Below are 16,857 nucleotides of genomic sequence, written 5' to 3' on the forward strand. Positions count from 1 at the left end.
ATCATATGATTGACTGACACTTAAAAGGTACCACAAAATATACACAAATTCTAAATTTGGCATTACAAATTAACCAAGGAGCCATATAAATATTAATTGAAAAAACTGCAGAAGAAAAATGTCTGTACCCAATTACTTCATATACCATTTACTTTAAGACAAAATAGTTACTTCAATTGGCCTAAAATATTCTGCTGTTGAAATTGTTTTGACATGCTTCCATTTTAATTAAATAATTGATCATACTCATGGTCATTCAAGTACTTCTTCAAATAATAATAAAAAGAAAATTGAAATAAAAATACTATTTAAAGAATATGGGAATGAATTTCAGATGAAATAAATTCAGAACCATCATCATTTACAAAGGCCTGCCCCACTTATGATAAAGGATATTCCAAAAATTAAGGCACACCTTATCTGAACATGCCAAAGAAAAATTTATTTTAAAATGCATTATCTTAATTATAATCCAGCATATGACTGCCACAATGAAGACTTGACAATAATGGATGAATACATTTGTTACAAGACATATTCTTCACATCCTTTTCTTTATGAAGCCATTACCATGGCATTCACTCCCTGTAGAGGTCAGTTGTATAGACTTTTAGAAATTGAAAAAGGGACCAATTAGGACCTTTTCTACCAAGTTTAAGCAAAATAGCTAACCTCAATTTTCAAAATTGAACATCAAACCACATTTTATCCTAACATTTAGCTTCTCATTCTAAGTGACCAATTCTGAAACATTAATGAATCATTATTTCTGAAACAGAGATGCAAGATTATGCTGGCAACAGTGTTGATGCCCTAGGGGCCAACTTTGAAGAATATTGAGGCATTGTAACACTATCTGAAATAAATAGGGTTTTCTAAAACTTTTGCCGATACTTTTCATACAAAACTTGTACGAATTGTGGAGATTGACACTAATATGAACTTCGTTTCATTTAAACAGTTTTGTCTCTAATTATTTTACACCATCAGTCCGCTGACACTAACATTCACCTAGTACTTTGGTAAGCCACTAAATGGCAGTGTTAATGAAATATCAATCAATGGATAGGATCTGAAAGAGTGATGCAGTCATGCATTAAAAACCTAGTTTTCAACAGCTTAGATTCATTACTACTATGGTTTCTGGAATATTAATAAAAGTTTTCCACATAGATTCAGCCAATAACTATTATACAAAATCTTGTAACAACAACTGTCAAAAAAGTCTCCTATTTCATGAAATGAATACGATAATATTGAAACTTGGTTTTCTTTCAGCCCCATGAGGAGATTATGATGAGATCTGTTGTCTTGGCAGAAAACCCAATCAGAAAACAATAATCATGTTATTATGATGACAAATAGTACATAACAATATCACCTTTGCTGTGATGCATTTAAACTGCATACTTACATCGAAAAATATTCAAAATTTAAATACTCTTTTCATTAATATAAGTATATTATGCTCTCAACCAATTCTATATAATCAGACTGTGGATAAAACCTATTTGTGCCCTGATAAGATGATCTAATGTACAATGGTATATAATGTTCCATGAATAATTACCCTGACAACATACATGAAGAATTACGAAGAAAATTTAATTCCAATGTTAATGCCTTATTTTGCCTTTTTGTACAAAATACTTATAAAAGGGAAAATTTAGTTCAATAGAATGAACAATCGCAGATTTTAGGACTCTTCACACTTTTTAAACAGTACATTATTCACTTTAATCATCAGTTGTATTCTTCTCACCACAGTCACTATTAGGATATGAACAACAATTTGGAAATATAATACCCACATCACTGTGATAGCAGAAGTATTTAGTTTGTCCATGACAGTTAAATAATACAATGCAACAATTATTTAAATAACAAATGTTTACTTCCACTATTAATAGTTTTCTGCAAATATCATTACACTTATGAAGTAAAATACATGCAGTAATGGCAGTACTTTAGAGTTATTGTAATTAATATGCAATACTAAAATTATCATTAGTAATTAGAAGAGCTCAATAGGGTGATTTTTATAGGTTCTAAAAACTTTTCATTTAAAATTCCACAATTTGGGATGTGAGAAAATGTGGGATGGGGAGTAGTCCTGATTGTACAAAATCCAGACTGTTCAGGTTTAATCATCTGTATTCCCATGGAATGTTTTCCCCAATACTCCTCTGCACTCTTGATCATCAACAATTTCTACTTAGAAACTATATGAAAGACTTGCCTGTAAGGGTTAAGCTTATCCAAAGGTGGAGGCTTATCACAATGGCGATATGTTTCCAGCATTGCTGTTGGCATTGTATCCCTGGAGACCACTTGTTGATCAAATACCACAGAACTCTTGAAAGCTTTACGCATATGGATGTCTTGCAAAGAGACTGAAAAATAAATGATAATACACGATTATTGTTTACAGACAGGCTGTGAAATTTAAAAAATAAAGGCCAAATGTTGGCATTCATTGTGGCGTGAGGCATAATTTTCACTAAATTTGTGCTACCAATGATTCTTATTCTTATCATTGTCTCAATCAAGTAGAATTAAGGAAGTATCTACTTTCTTTAGCAATAGAATTTTATGGCTTTATAATATTTCAGTGCCACAAATACATGGAGCTACAGACAATTTTTCACCAAGCATAAAATACATGCTTTTCAGTCAGAAGTTCACTCCAAATTATTACTTTCAGCTTAAACAAAATACAATGATGAACACTGAAATGTGAAAAAAAGTCATTAGATTATAGACAGTTAGTCACATACAATATTTATGCCTGGAATCAAATACATTTGAGGAATGAATGTAAAAACACAACTAGGTGCATTTTGAGAAGAGAAATTATCAACTGCTTGCCACTGCAATCTCTCTGAGCAGGTAAATAAATTAATTAGCAGCAACACATTTTTAGGGGAATTGACAAGTAGAGAATTGGGCTTCCACCTTCAGGGCTGATGCACTTTTCTAGTGGTTTGAACACACAGGTAACACATTATATGATACATTGATGTTAGTTATCTTGTAACCCATATTGAAAGCAAGACTTAGGAATCCTCAAGTATTTCTAGCACTTAAGATCCTTATATCCTAGATACATGTTAATTGATAACAGAGACAGAAGATCAAGTGCTTGTAATTGCAACCTCTTCCCACTGCAATTCAAGATTATTTCATGAACTATGGGCATTTTCCCTTATAGGAATCAAAAGATATCTGATGGTAGAATCATTAACAAAGTTACCAAGTTTTCAATTATTCTTGTTTGAATGAAAGCTCAACTCTTATTTGGCAAAAACAAAGGTAACACTGATAGCTTAAGTCATTGAATTGTTTCCTAGGATTACTTTCTTCCTATTAAAAATTTTTCACTTACAATTACAGCTGCATTCGGAAGTTTAAAACCAAGGTTCACTGTGACATTCTTGTCAAATAAACAAACCACAGTTATTCACCAAAAGATTGGTTTGAGACATGAAGGTAGAGCTAAAATCACACAGCCCTGCATAGCAAGTAAAATTCACACATGAGGATCTGTTCCTTTCCCTCACTATCACTGGTTTCCCAGGAAGATCTGGTAGCCAAAAATCCTACGGGTGAAGGTGAGAGTGTTGACAGTCATCACCAGGATTCGAACCATGGTCCTCTGGTCAGCATCCTGGCACTCTGCCCACTGGACTACCTTGTCTAGTGTTATAAAGGGTGCCCAGAAAACAACCATCCAATTAATGGCTGTGACACCTTAGCTTCTACTTCAAAATGAAGTCTATATTACATGGATCAAAAACTATACCATCACCAAACTCTTTAAGTTGTAAGTTCAAATTTTTTTCTCAAACAAATTCCTTATTTCAATTCATAACCCATTGCACTAAATGGGATGCAGATTAATTGAATCCATCAATGAGATTATGCAAACTTACTTACACATAGTTACAATGGAGAAACAAATTCAAGTAAGCTTTGAAAATAATTTACAAATGTATTTGCAATTTTCAGAAGAAGACAGCTTATGGCTTATAGCTTACAGCTTATAAAGTCCACCTAAGCGGGAATCAAACTTACGACCCCCAGGTTGGCAGGCGAGGACGTTATCCTGCCGCCACAGGGGCCACCGATTTGGCCCCTATCTGGTACCAGAAAAAAAAACACAGCTTGAATGAAGCTGAGAATGTTCAGAGGCATCACCTATAATTGAACCCAGGCCCTTTGTTCAGTTACCCAAGGCTCTGCCCACTCGACTTCCACATTCCCAACAGATGAAATATGCCATTTATTTTAAATTAATTGAACTAATTATGGTTTGAATAGTCATGTTTTTCAATAGGCCACATACATTAACTGTGAATCCTTAGAAATTGGCCACATTTAGTCAATAGGTCCTTCATCAGTAAGGAGAGTACCAGTAATCAAAAGTAAATGTTTAAGGGTACAATGACCTTTCCTCAAACATATGATTATTACTTCTTCCCACGTGCTAAATCTGAGAAAAGGTGATTAAAAAACTGGAATATATTTAGTCTTACATTACTGACTTGTTAATTATCAAATATGGGCAGAGATAAACAAAAACCATAAACACAGTAATCAACCCGAAGGTCGGTTTAGCAGGTGATGGTAGAGTTCACTCAGTACTATGCCCGACGGCGTGTAAAATTCACACATCAGGGTAGGGGGGCCAGTTCCTTTTCCTGTGCCGGTTATGGTTTCCTAGGAAGGTTTGGTACCCAAAAAACCACACAGCTTGGGTGGAGCTGCAGGTGCCCAGAGTGCCTTGCCCAGGAATTGAACCCAGGACCCTCTGGTCAGTAGTCCAGCGCTCTACCCCCTGGACTACCAAGACCCACATGGGCAGAGATATGAAAATTAATTTAGCTTAAAAATTTACCAACAATTAACAAAGATGAAGACAATAAGTAATGTGTTTTTTGGTACACTTAACTACATCACTCATAGGTTTTCCTTCATTAATAATTTTTTTGGCTGCACTATACTGTTAACAAATTCAGTTGTATTTAATATGTTTACTAATAAAAAATAATCTTTCCCTCTATTTGTAAGCTTTGATTTTGCAAAGTGAACCATACTTATTTTGACTCAAAATTTCTTTCATGGTATGACAATTACTGCCTTGATGAAATAAAAGCTCCAATATTGACCTCTATACACATTATCAGTACTCTGTATTCCTTAGGGAATAATTTAATAATCCAATTTTACGACTCTTTTTTCAACTTCTCATTCACTTTTGCCTCAGCAAGAGCCAGATGAAAACCAGGTTGTGTAACAATATGAGGCAATGAATCAGTAAGGCTCATGATCAAATCAATGTTAACTTTTAGTGAAAAAGTAAACTGATGTTTTTCATAAACATGTTATTACACAACTGCCAGTTCTCAATGCATAGGCGACATCATCAGATATAGTTAATGATGTCACCTATGCTTCAAATCCAATATTAGTGTAATCAAGTTTTAGTGAAAAAATATAGTTTACTTATTCAGTGGTCATGAATTTTCATGAATCGGAGCTTGAAAATAGTGAATTCAATCAATTTTAACTTTCATTTTATGTAACTTGTGATTAGCACAGTATACAACCAAATTATTGAGAAACCTTCAAAGCATTAGGCACTGTAGCATTACACAAAATATTAGCTTACAGAGATGGTCCAAGCATCCATACTGGGCTACCTAGAAGAAATTACGATCAGTCTATAGGTAACACCAATATGAGTCACATTTTCCATACTATGGCTCACCCCTAAGGGATTGTTTATGACCTGCCACATTAAACACTAGACAAAAGTAATTTTTCCAGAAAATCCCAAATTGCAAATAACTACCCTAGTATTACTGTGCTTAATAAAGTCTTTGAGGCCTTAAATCATAGTCAGTCACTGGTCTCAGTAGTGGCCATAAGAAGGCGGCCAAAATTAGAAGGAGAAATTTACAATGATTAGGTGGCAAAGATGGTTGGTCCCATTAAAAGTTGTTGCTTTCAGAGGTAAATGCTTAATGGAGGAGGACTTTGAGCTAGGTTTTCCTCTATCAAATATTAAATAAATATAACTGCATCATCCTCAACTAATGGAGGCAAAAATGTTACCATTGGTCACCTCAAGGCATTTATTTACCAAATTGTTTAAAATCAAAACAATTACTTCTGCAATATTCAATAAAAAATCCTTTTTTAAAATTTTTCTCTCAAAGTCACTAATTTTCCAGCTACCAATTAATTGATTTCTTTTCATGACGCTGTCCACCAGTTTCCAGCACATAAACAACGTTCATAATAAATATATCAAATTTATGCAGAGGTTTAAATTCATAAGAGAAGATAATATCTCACTAGGAAAAAATACCACAGACTTCAAGTGACTTAAATGTTTATCAAGCAGTGGTAGATTTCTCACTGGATGGCCAATCATAGAGGAGCCTAATGCAAAATTTAAAGGTAGGAGCTCAAATCTGAATGTGAACTCTGTCCCCAAGGAATGAATTCCAAGCTCCCTCCTCTTATTGAATTTCACATCTTCCTTAGTTAACATTGAAAATTTGACCAAGGTTTTAGTTTAAATAATCAAAAACAATTCCATAATCCTCTATTATTTCAATCTTTTTTCTCTGTTAGTCAATTCTAGTGTTTTCCACAATCACTTCCTTCAACATTTCTAATGAGTTATGAAGTTAAGAAAAAATATTGATATTGTTTCTACCAACGATTTCTTTCCACAGCCCAATTCTAGCATCAATGTTGGCCCGGGTAAGTTAAAAATTTGGCATCAATGAAGGGCGATCATTTCAAATGAATAGGATATGAAATGGCCTATAATAATGAATACTTAATAAATCAAATAATTGTTTTCCTTCAAAAATCATTCTTAATTAGCTGTTCTTTCCCTAAATGTGTTAGCATGAGATTAGGTAAAATAATTGGGATAAAAAAGGCACATTACTTTCAACTGACCAGACTCAGCTGCATCTTTTACTTCCAAGCAAAAATTTTAATTCAGTTTACATATCTAAAGACTCACCAACCCAGATAGCAATCCATACAATGCATATGATTCCTATAAGGTATCACAAATTAAAAACAAATGTTTTAAAAGGTAAAAGAATTATTTATGGGCTTTGGACAAGTATACAACAGTGAAAAAGTACTCAATGATGGGCGAGAGATATAACATGACATGGAATTCAGAATAAAATGAATAAATACATAGGAGTGGGTGGAAGACACCAAGAACAGTATATTATAATCACAGAGGAGACTCATTTTGATGTTATTAATTAAATGCCAAAAACAAGTGAGAGACAAGAAAAATGTCATCATAAATGAATATGTTCACACTAGCCATGAAAATAACTACTAAACTGTAGCTCAAGTTTTAATGACAAAAGTTCAATTGGACTGTGAATCCAACTTTCAGTAGCCAATTGAATGTGCAGGCTACTAAGCTATCAAGGTAAATCAACAATTTCCGGGAGAGGGAACTGTACAATGGGCCTTTCACTTTTGGGATTAATGATAGGATTCTTACTTTCTGGGTCCCTCAGATTAGTAGAATGTTAAGTTTGTCGGTTAGCTTATTGTTTAACCTATTATGATAATTTATTTTATTACATGGTTTTTCATTTGTTCTCCATACCCACATCTCAAAAGCCATTAACTATTCACTCATTCTCTTGCCTCAATGCCCAAGTTAAGTAGCCATGAAAAAATCAAGTACCTGCAATCAAATATGAGGCATATGCAAAAAATGATGCCTGTTTTCTTACATGGGTCCTTCAATAAGCATCTTTCAATGAGGGTCCTTCCATCAGCTATGGTCATAGTTTTTTGGAATGTGTGTGGACTCATACAAATAGAGTAATTGTGCATAGGATAAATGATAAATGGATACTGCTGTGGATCATTATTGCCCTGATTGAGCAAAGAAATCAAGAAAAAGCTTCTTCATTGGCAGAGAAAAAATTATCTTCCTAAAGGCAATTCAAAGATTTACACATGTGAAAATTAAGGAATTGAAATTCGAATTATTATCAAATCCATTGTATTAACCAGATTTGGCCCCAGTGACATTTTTTTCCAAACTTGAAAAAAGGCGGGGCAGAAAACGGTTTGCGTTGAACAAAGAGGTCATTGCCAACAAAGATGCTTATTTTGATGACCTTCCAATATCCTAGATTTTGGATGGTTTAAAAAAGCTGGAGAAATACTGGAAAAGCAGATGAGCCAAAAGAAGATTATGTTGAACAATACAAAAATATACCCTAAATACCCTTTGTGAGATCAGTTTTAGTTCCTATTCCGAAAAAGGTAAAGGCTACATCATGTGAGGACTACAGGACGATAAGTTTGATATCCCACGCAGCTAAAGTTGTTCTCAGGATCATAAACAAAAGGATAGAGAGTAGGGCAAATGATTAATTAGGGGATGATCAGTTTGGGTTTAGGAAGGGGAGAGGTACACGTGATGCCATTGCAGTAATGAGATTATTAATCGAGAGGAATATAGAACACAAGGAGGTATTTGCCTGTTTCGTAGATTTCGAAAAAGCGTTTGATAGAGTGAATTGGAAACAAACTAATGGGAATATTGAAGAAAATAGGAATAGATTGGAGGGAAAGGAGGCTAATCCGCAACCTGTACATGTCTCAGACTGCTCAGGTACGAGTGGGGAACGGGGAGTCCGGTTGGGCAGTGTTAGGAAGAGGTGTAATGCAGGGTTGCCCATTATCACCATTGCTGTTCCACCTGTATGCAGAGGAAATGATTAAAGAGGCATGGGAAGAACTGGAGGTAGGAATGAAGGTGGGCAGGGAATTCGCAAAATCAGTTAGGTTTGCTGATGACCAAGTTTTAGTTTGTCAGTCAGCCAAGGGGCTGCAAGCATTGCTTAGTGAATTGGAAATTCAGTGCGACAGGTATGGGATGAGAATCAATATCAGAGAAGAAAACAAACGAGGAAGTACTTGGTATGGTGGGCGAAGAGAGGGGTTTGTTGGGAGAAATCCTATGGAGGCAGGAAAAGTGGCTGAAGGGGGTATTGACCAGCAGCGGGATGTTGAAGACTTTAATTGAGGGGAGAATGTTAGGCAAACGAGGAAAGGGAAGCAACAGGATAGGGATGTTGGACGGGATGAAGGGAGGAAGAAAGTACTCAGAGCTGAAGAGGGACCTGATGTAGAGTAGGATGTTGTGTTTTGCTAGGGGCAACAAATTATTTAATTAGTAATTACGTCCATCCAAAAACCTACCTTAACCGGTAGATTACCTAATAATAATAATAATAATACCCCAAATAATTTGCTTTTCTGTTTCTTCATAAGGACTTAGTGAATGACCCATGCATATATTTATTACTACACCTAGGTATTGGCAAAATATCTGAATATTGGATCGTGTTATAGGCAAGAAATTCAGTATGCAGGCATGTTTATACTAGGTCGGTCCCAAGAGTAGTTTGACTAATTTTTTTCCTGGATAGATGGATGGACAGATGGCAGTTTCTCTGGCTGGATTTGAGGGATAGGAGTCTCAGAAAAAGCTGGAGGTTGGTGGCAGTTGGCTCCCAGGCTTTTCAGAGTGTGGATTGTTCATTTGTGAAACCTTTACAACACAACCTCATTATGCTCCATCATGAACCAGTTATTTAAATGGGACTGTGCCCTAAAATTTTGCATGAAACTGGGCAAAACCAGGAAAGATACTAATGACATGCTCAAGACTTCTTATGTTGAAAATGCCATGGGTAGTTCGAGTGTTTTTCAGAGACACAAGTTGTTTCAGGAGGGAGAGACACCAAATTTTCAGGATGCCCTTCAACCTCAAAAAGTGATGAAAATCCTGCATGAGTGAAGTTTTGTAGGACAGGGATCACAAATTAGGAGTGCCCATGGTTTTTGATGAACTTTGAACCCCTTAAGTGATGCGCATCAACTTGTGACCGAAAACATGGGTATGAGTAATGTGTGTACAAAGTTGGTGTCGCCAGTGCTCTTGGACAAACAAAAGGAAACTTGCACATGGATCTACCAAGAGATTTTCAACAATGCGAGTGAGGATCCAAATTTTTTAAAAATACCCCACCAGACTTCTTACTCTTCCCCCCCTCAAATCTATGCTGAAAGGGCATCACCAAGACCACTTGGTGGAACCTTTGCAACAGGCCGTGATGAGAAAACTTAGCAGCATTCCGGGCACTACCTTCCAGAAGGCTTACGAGGTATGAAAAACCGAATGGGAGGGGTGTGGAAATGCAATAGGGTGATACTTCGTAGAATTTTGAGTGAATTTATCAATTTTGGCACTAAATTTTGCTTAATCGACTCATTCTTACTACTTTTGGGACAGACCTTTTATGAATTTCAATCTTCTCAAAATAACCTATTCACTTATTATACCACATTGCAGCATTACTTTACACTTTCAGGCTTTACTTCGTGGAGTTTTTTGATATCCATATTAAATTAGTTGGTAATATTCCATGAACATGTCCGTGGAAAATTAAAAACTCATTTGAAATGGACATTGCAGGCCAGGTCCATGGAGTATTTACACTGTGGTTTATGGAGGTAGGTGATGTCTTAAATACAGCCTTCCTAAGTTAACTTGAAGACGACGAAATAAGAGAAGGTACTAACAAAAGAGAATGGGATCTACTACTACTAATACTAAAGTAATACCTATTCAATGCTTGCAGTGGCTTTATGAGCACTGAATAGTCAGCCTTAAGACCTTTCATATTGTTAAATGTACTCGCCTTAACCCTCTCTTTTCCCAATCATTCCTTGCCTCAGATATAATAAAATGATAAATATATCCAATCAACTAATGCCAAGAGTTATCAGCATCAGCTAATATTTAATAGCCAGCCATACGGAAATGAAGATGAACCTTTTGCCCCCTTTGGGTGAATTTAGTTACAACAGGTTAACCAATTCTCATGCCATGTGTACTTTTAACTGAAAAAAAATGTGATAGAGAATATAATTCTCAGAATTATATACTGATTTGATGGAAAATATACACAGTTAAATAGTTCAAAAATACTCAGTAACAAGTTATTTAACACTAAAAAGTAAGGAAATTGTAACTACATTACCACCTGCACTTGAAGTATTAACTTTAAAATATATAAATATTTTACACTTACCCCCCTCCTAGAAGTGTATTTGTTGTGAGTAAAACCCCACCACTCAGACCAACCAAACAATCTACTGCTGTCTACAGAATGAATTGTAATTAATGGCACAGTCATGCCTATCTATGGCCCATGAGATACCATCTAAAAACCAAACTAAAGTCAAGATAATGATATCCATCAACGTTGTAAAAACAGGTATAAAACTACCTCACATTGCCTCACCGATAGAATCATTCATCAATAAAATAATAATTATTCCCATGCGAAGGAAATATGGGAAAAAATAAATTCTCAAGTAACTGAAGATGCTAAATTGAAGTAAATAGCATGAAATTAATCCTTAGGCTTCCACGACGTCTATCTTATGAAGGATCCATGCTGCTTCCAGGAATTACCATCGCATAGGTGCATTGAAGGACAACTGTTTCACCCCCCAGTCCTGGAGGCGCCTTCAGGTTGTCTTCACTTTGACACTGAAGATGCCTCCAGGACTGGGGGCGAAACAGTTGTTCCTCAACACAACTATGTGATTCCCAGAAGCAGCATGGATCCTTCAGCATGAAATATTTTCCTTCTTGCAACAACCCAAAGTGGTATTTAACCTTTGTGTATCTTTGATTCCATTGAATACCAGCCTATAATGTCAATATCATTCTAACTGCATTAAATAAATAGAAGATATATCAATTTGTAGGCTGAAAGAAATATTATATTGGTGTATCAATAAAAAAAACTCACCTTCCTCCACATTGCTGTCTAGTTGTGTAACCTTTACAGCAAGTCTGTCTAAGCGTGCCTGAAGTGTATCTGCTCTGGTCGCTATATTTGTTGCTTCTCTGGCTAGCTCACCAAACAGATCCTCAGCATGCCGGCTTAATGATGATAACTGCCTCACAGTGTTAGCTAATGTACCATTTGTTACAGCTTCAAGTTCACTTGGAATAGGAAAGTCCTCAGGAATAGTTCCCCTCCCCACATACACTGGTTCAACCAATCTCTTTGGAAGAGGCATCCTCTGAAAAAATCAAAACCCAAAGAAATCAGAAATTAATGAACTAATTCCAAAAAATAAATTTTGATTCAACATAAAAGAATTTTACAAAATTCAAGAGGATACACACTTTTTTATCATTCAAAAACAATTCCAAATTATTAATGGTGCTTTTCATTGAATTCTGCATATATAGAATTTGGCAAATCTAAGTACCATATTTTCCCATCGATAACACGCACCCAGAACTTTGTAGTTATCATAAATTTGTATAGATATCGCGCACCCACGGCTTCATAGTTATCTTGAACGTGTATAGATGCCGCACATCTGTATTGACATATATATATATATATATATATATATATATATATATATACACACACACACACACACGAGGGTCATCCGGAAAGTAGTACCCGTTCGTGAAATAAAGACACAAAAGTAAATATTAACAAACATAAAAAATTTTATTTGAAAGAGGATACTTTAAACTACTTCTCAACATAATCTCCAAGCAAATTAAGGCATTTGTCATAACGTGTGACAAGTTTCTGTATTCCTGCTGCATAGTCCTTCGCCGCCAGCTCATTGAGATACGCGAGGGACCCATCTTGCACAAATTTTTGCATAATGCAGATGGTGTTTAACAATTTCATGAACAATTGTTCGAGAAACATTGGGAAAATGCTCACAGATGTCATCAATTGTGACGCGCCGATCGTTCCTCACGAATTCGTCAACTGAGCTCACCAGTTGGTCTGTAATGACAGACGGTCTCTCCGAACGCTCATCGTCGTGTGTGTTCCCCCTCCCCATGTTGAAGTTGCGACACCACCGTCGAACAGACGACTCGTCCATTACATTGTCTCCATACACCTCCTTTAATTGGCGATGAATATCACATGGGCGAACGTTTCTTGCATTGAGGAATTTAATCACTGCCCTCACTTCACAACTGGCGGCGTTCTCAATTTTTTTAAACATTGTAAACAATCACAGAAACAACACAGGCAATGCTAGCGTCACGCAACTTGGCTCAGAGAAGGCAGACAAGCCACTGAAGCTATCTGACCTCGTCCAGCGGCTACTCGCGTCGTCAGCACTTCATGCGGCACGAACGGGTACTACTTTCCGGATGACCCTCGTATATATGCGCGTAAAAATTGTATATAGTGTGTGTGAAAGTACGTCTTTATCGGATGTGTGTGTGTTTAAAAATACATCTATGTTTTGATTTTTAAAATTTTCATTACATAACGAGCATCGTCATTTTTTTGATCATCTGAACATTTTTGTACAGATAACGTGCCCATTATCGATGAGAAAATATGGTAATTAACTTAAATGTAAACACAACCATATCAGTGGATAATGCAGGCAATGCAAACACTTGTGAGTCAAACGTCGTATGTTTGAATTCTAACTTAATTATAGATGTTGGGCTGTTTTATTTATGCCTGCATGGAGAATGCACTGTAAAGGCCAAATAGAGACATTGAATAATACAAGAACTATGCCCACAGTCCCTACCAGATCTCACTGACTATCAAATAGATTAAGAGATGCCAATCTCGAATTACATAATCTAATTTATTTATTTAACAACTTTTTAAAAACTTAACAAATGATAAACAAAATTAGGAAAAGTAAAAAATATTTCATAGCACACTTTTTAAACTCAAGCAATTGCACCTTTTGAAAAAATTATAATCTAGCTTAATAGAATCATTCAATGTTTTGAGTCACTTATAATAAAGCATATTTTCCCTTGCCAGTTCTTGGATGGATATAAAATTGGTATTGAAATCAAATATAACCTACAAAATTATTAAACATCTCAAAAATAAAAATCAATAAGCATCTATATCATTAAACGTCATATTTTAGACTCGCCCAATATCATTGCTTTTTGTAAAGAAATAATTTGTAGCAGCTCTTCAGGCTACCATTACCTGCATTTTTTCTTAATTCCTAGTTTTCATGCCTTCCACCACAAAATTCTTACAAGAGAGTGACCTGAAAAGTTCTAGGCCTAATGATTAAAATGGCTATTTTTTCAAAATAATTTATTTTTTAACATAATCGCAAATTTAATATTAATACATTTCATCCAGCAGATTTCCAGCCCTATTATCCCATCTCTGTAGTGTTCTTCCGGAAGTGCTGCGCAGCACTCTTCTACAGCCAAAATGGCTTCTTGATTGGGCGAAAAGCATTCACCAGCGAGAAAACTTTTTGAGTTTTCAGAAGAGGTGGAAGTCTGAGAGGTCCAAATCTGGGGAATAGGGTATGTTCCAACACTTAATATTGCAAATCCCTAAATTTTTCAATCGCCAATACACTTATGAGCAAGTGCATTGTCCTGATGGAAAACAGTTCTTTCCTTTGCAAGCTTGGCGAACTTTCACAATTTGTTGTGTCCAGTTTCGTTTGAAGGTTAGACTCTCCAGCCATTGTTTGCCTTTTCCAAAACAGTTAATCAACAATTTCTTTTCGTTTCCCAACAAATTGACTCCATAACCTTTCCCAATGATGGCACCATCCTTGCCTTCTTCGGAGCTGAAGAACCGGTCTCCTTCCACTACATATATGATGTTTTTGATTCTGGTGTGTAATGACGAATCCATCATCTATTATCATGTATTGATGCAGAAAATCACTCTTGTATTTCGCGCGCCAAACACTGTTTGAAAAATGTCGTCCGAACGTGTTTTTGATCCACAATGTACATGCATAGCACTCATCTTGTGCAGAGATGTGTTATGCGCAATTCCTCTCGCAAAATGTAATCGACGCGTCCTTTAATACATATTTATCTGTCGCAAATCTTAAACACTTACACTATTCAACGGAAACAGATACCCTAAAAAGAACTAAATGCCGAGTAAGGCAATTAATTTGTTGGTAAAAAGGATTATTTGCACGATAAACTATTATCAGTTCAAATATTAAACATAAAAGAAATAACACCAATATAATGATGCAGAAAACAAAATAATGATAACCACGAAATATAACGAAATGAAAAAAGTGATTTCATAACTATATAAATAAATACAAGATAAAATAAAATGAATGGAGACACTTTGAAAGTCTTTTACAAAAACGTTGTATATGCACGGCACGATTGCCGCATCTAAATATCATTAGCTACTTACTACATAGGAAGTCTTACACGGGTCTTCCTGACGGTCCTCAAACCCATGTATTTCCCGACTTATGAATCCCGGGTATCTGATATCGTGACGCGACCCTGACCGTAATTGTTACAGAATATTGCGTGCGATATTAAGCGTGTTCTTTTATTTCCGTTGTGACAAGTTCGAGGCTTCTTGGTCTTCTCCTTCTATTCCTGGCGTCCCATTGAAATTTCTACCAGATTGGAAGTCTTTCCATAGAATAACAGGATAATTTTAGGTACGAGAACTGAAGTCGCTGCTCCGGGAAGTTTCAGTTATCGGGCACCCTCACCTTGTATGAATACGATCCATTTTTGCCGGCAGCACGGCCGAAGTCGTAATGTTGTCGAGATGTAAAACCAACCATGAAATAGTGCATGTCCATTTCCATTCCACCCAAGAAAATGAGAAACACTTCGTCATTCATCGGGAATTTCTAACGGTCATAAAATCCTTGAGAAAATTTCAGCAACGATTTACACGGACAACTGTTTCTGATTACAGCATATTCCAGCGTTGAAATGGTGGTCGGAAATGAACAAACTGGTAGGATAAGGAGTGCATTGGATGAAGCAGCTGCAGGAATACGAAGAACGAGTTAGTTATCGATAAATGCAGAGGAAAGTCGTACAGACAAGTTGATATGATGTCGATAATGTCTTGCGTGGATGACTTCCAGGACGGAGGGAGAGACAAAGCTAAGGAAGGAGAAAGGTAAGAGCCATTTTGACGAATATCAACGATTAATCGAATGATTTACCACCATATAATACCATAACTAACCATGCAGCATGCATCACAGGACTGCAGCAAAATTACGGCTAATACAGCAAAGCCAGAGCGAAGCGACATGGCTGCGATGGCCTCGCCCATATAACTAACTAACATTTGAACTCGGAAATTGGAATTTTACGTACAGGATCAATATGATATTTCTAAACATGTTTGCACAGTTTACATGTTTAAGAGTATAAATAATTATTTCAGAAAAGTATGTGTGCTTGGTGCAATGTAAATATACGTCAAATCTAAAAGAGTATCTAAATTCGCATAGATCTCACTGAACTACTTTCAAGCTTCCTTAGCTCATTATATTAAAAATATTCGCTCCATAACGATATTTTTAACCACTTCCAGCTAATATCAATACAGTCGAGCAAAATAGATAATTGAAGTAAATAAATCCATTAGTTTGGAATATTCTTTAAAAAAAACAATGAGAAATTCTACTTTAAGTCAAGACAGAAATTAGAAATTTCCGATGGCATTCCGATTCATCCGGTGAGTGCAGAAATATCAAAAATTCCAAGACATTGGCAGAGTCGAGCCGAGAGGAAGGACAGTTTTTCCATGAAAAGGAATGGGGAAAACCAACATTTTCTAAGCAGAGTACTTTCTTTCAATCATTTAAATATGAAATTTAAGGCCTGCAGCCATCAGACTTGAGGCTATTTGAGGAACAGAAATTGGGATAACGGATTAGAAATTCATTTCCATACCGGGCGCGCGGCTGGAAATTCAA

At 35.9% G+C, this 16,857-nt stretch overlaps 1 protein-coding gene across 2 annotated transcripts in view; it reads right to left on the reverse strand.

The window, feature by feature from the left end:
* The window catches only part of SCAR (wiskott-Aldrich syndrome protein family member 3 SCAR), a 106,309-nt gene that overhangs the window by 20,373 nt on the left and 69,079 nt on the right, over positions 1 to 16,857 (reverse strand). For both annotated transcript variants that reach the window (XM_071599103.1, XM_071599102.1), the window contains exons 3-4: positions 11,901 to 12,177; positions 2,240 to 2,393 (exon numbers count right to left, since the gene is read on the reverse strand). In XM_071599103.1, coding sequence (XP_071455204.1) covers positions 2,240 to 2,393; positions 11,901 to 12,174 — 428 coding nt within the window. In that variant the 5' untranslated portion in view covers positions 12,175 to 12,177. The remainder of the gene's footprint in view (positions 1 to 2,239; positions 2,394 to 11,900; positions 12,178 to 16,857) is intronic.

Source organism: Hetaerina americana, unplaced genomic scaffold (assembly GCF_022747635.1).
Source record: "Hetaerina americana unplaced genomic scaffold, ioHetAmer1.1.p SCAF_105, whole genome shotgun sequence".
NCBI lineage: Eukaryota > Metazoa > Arthropoda > Insecta > Odonata > Calopterygidae > Hetaerina > Hetaerina americana.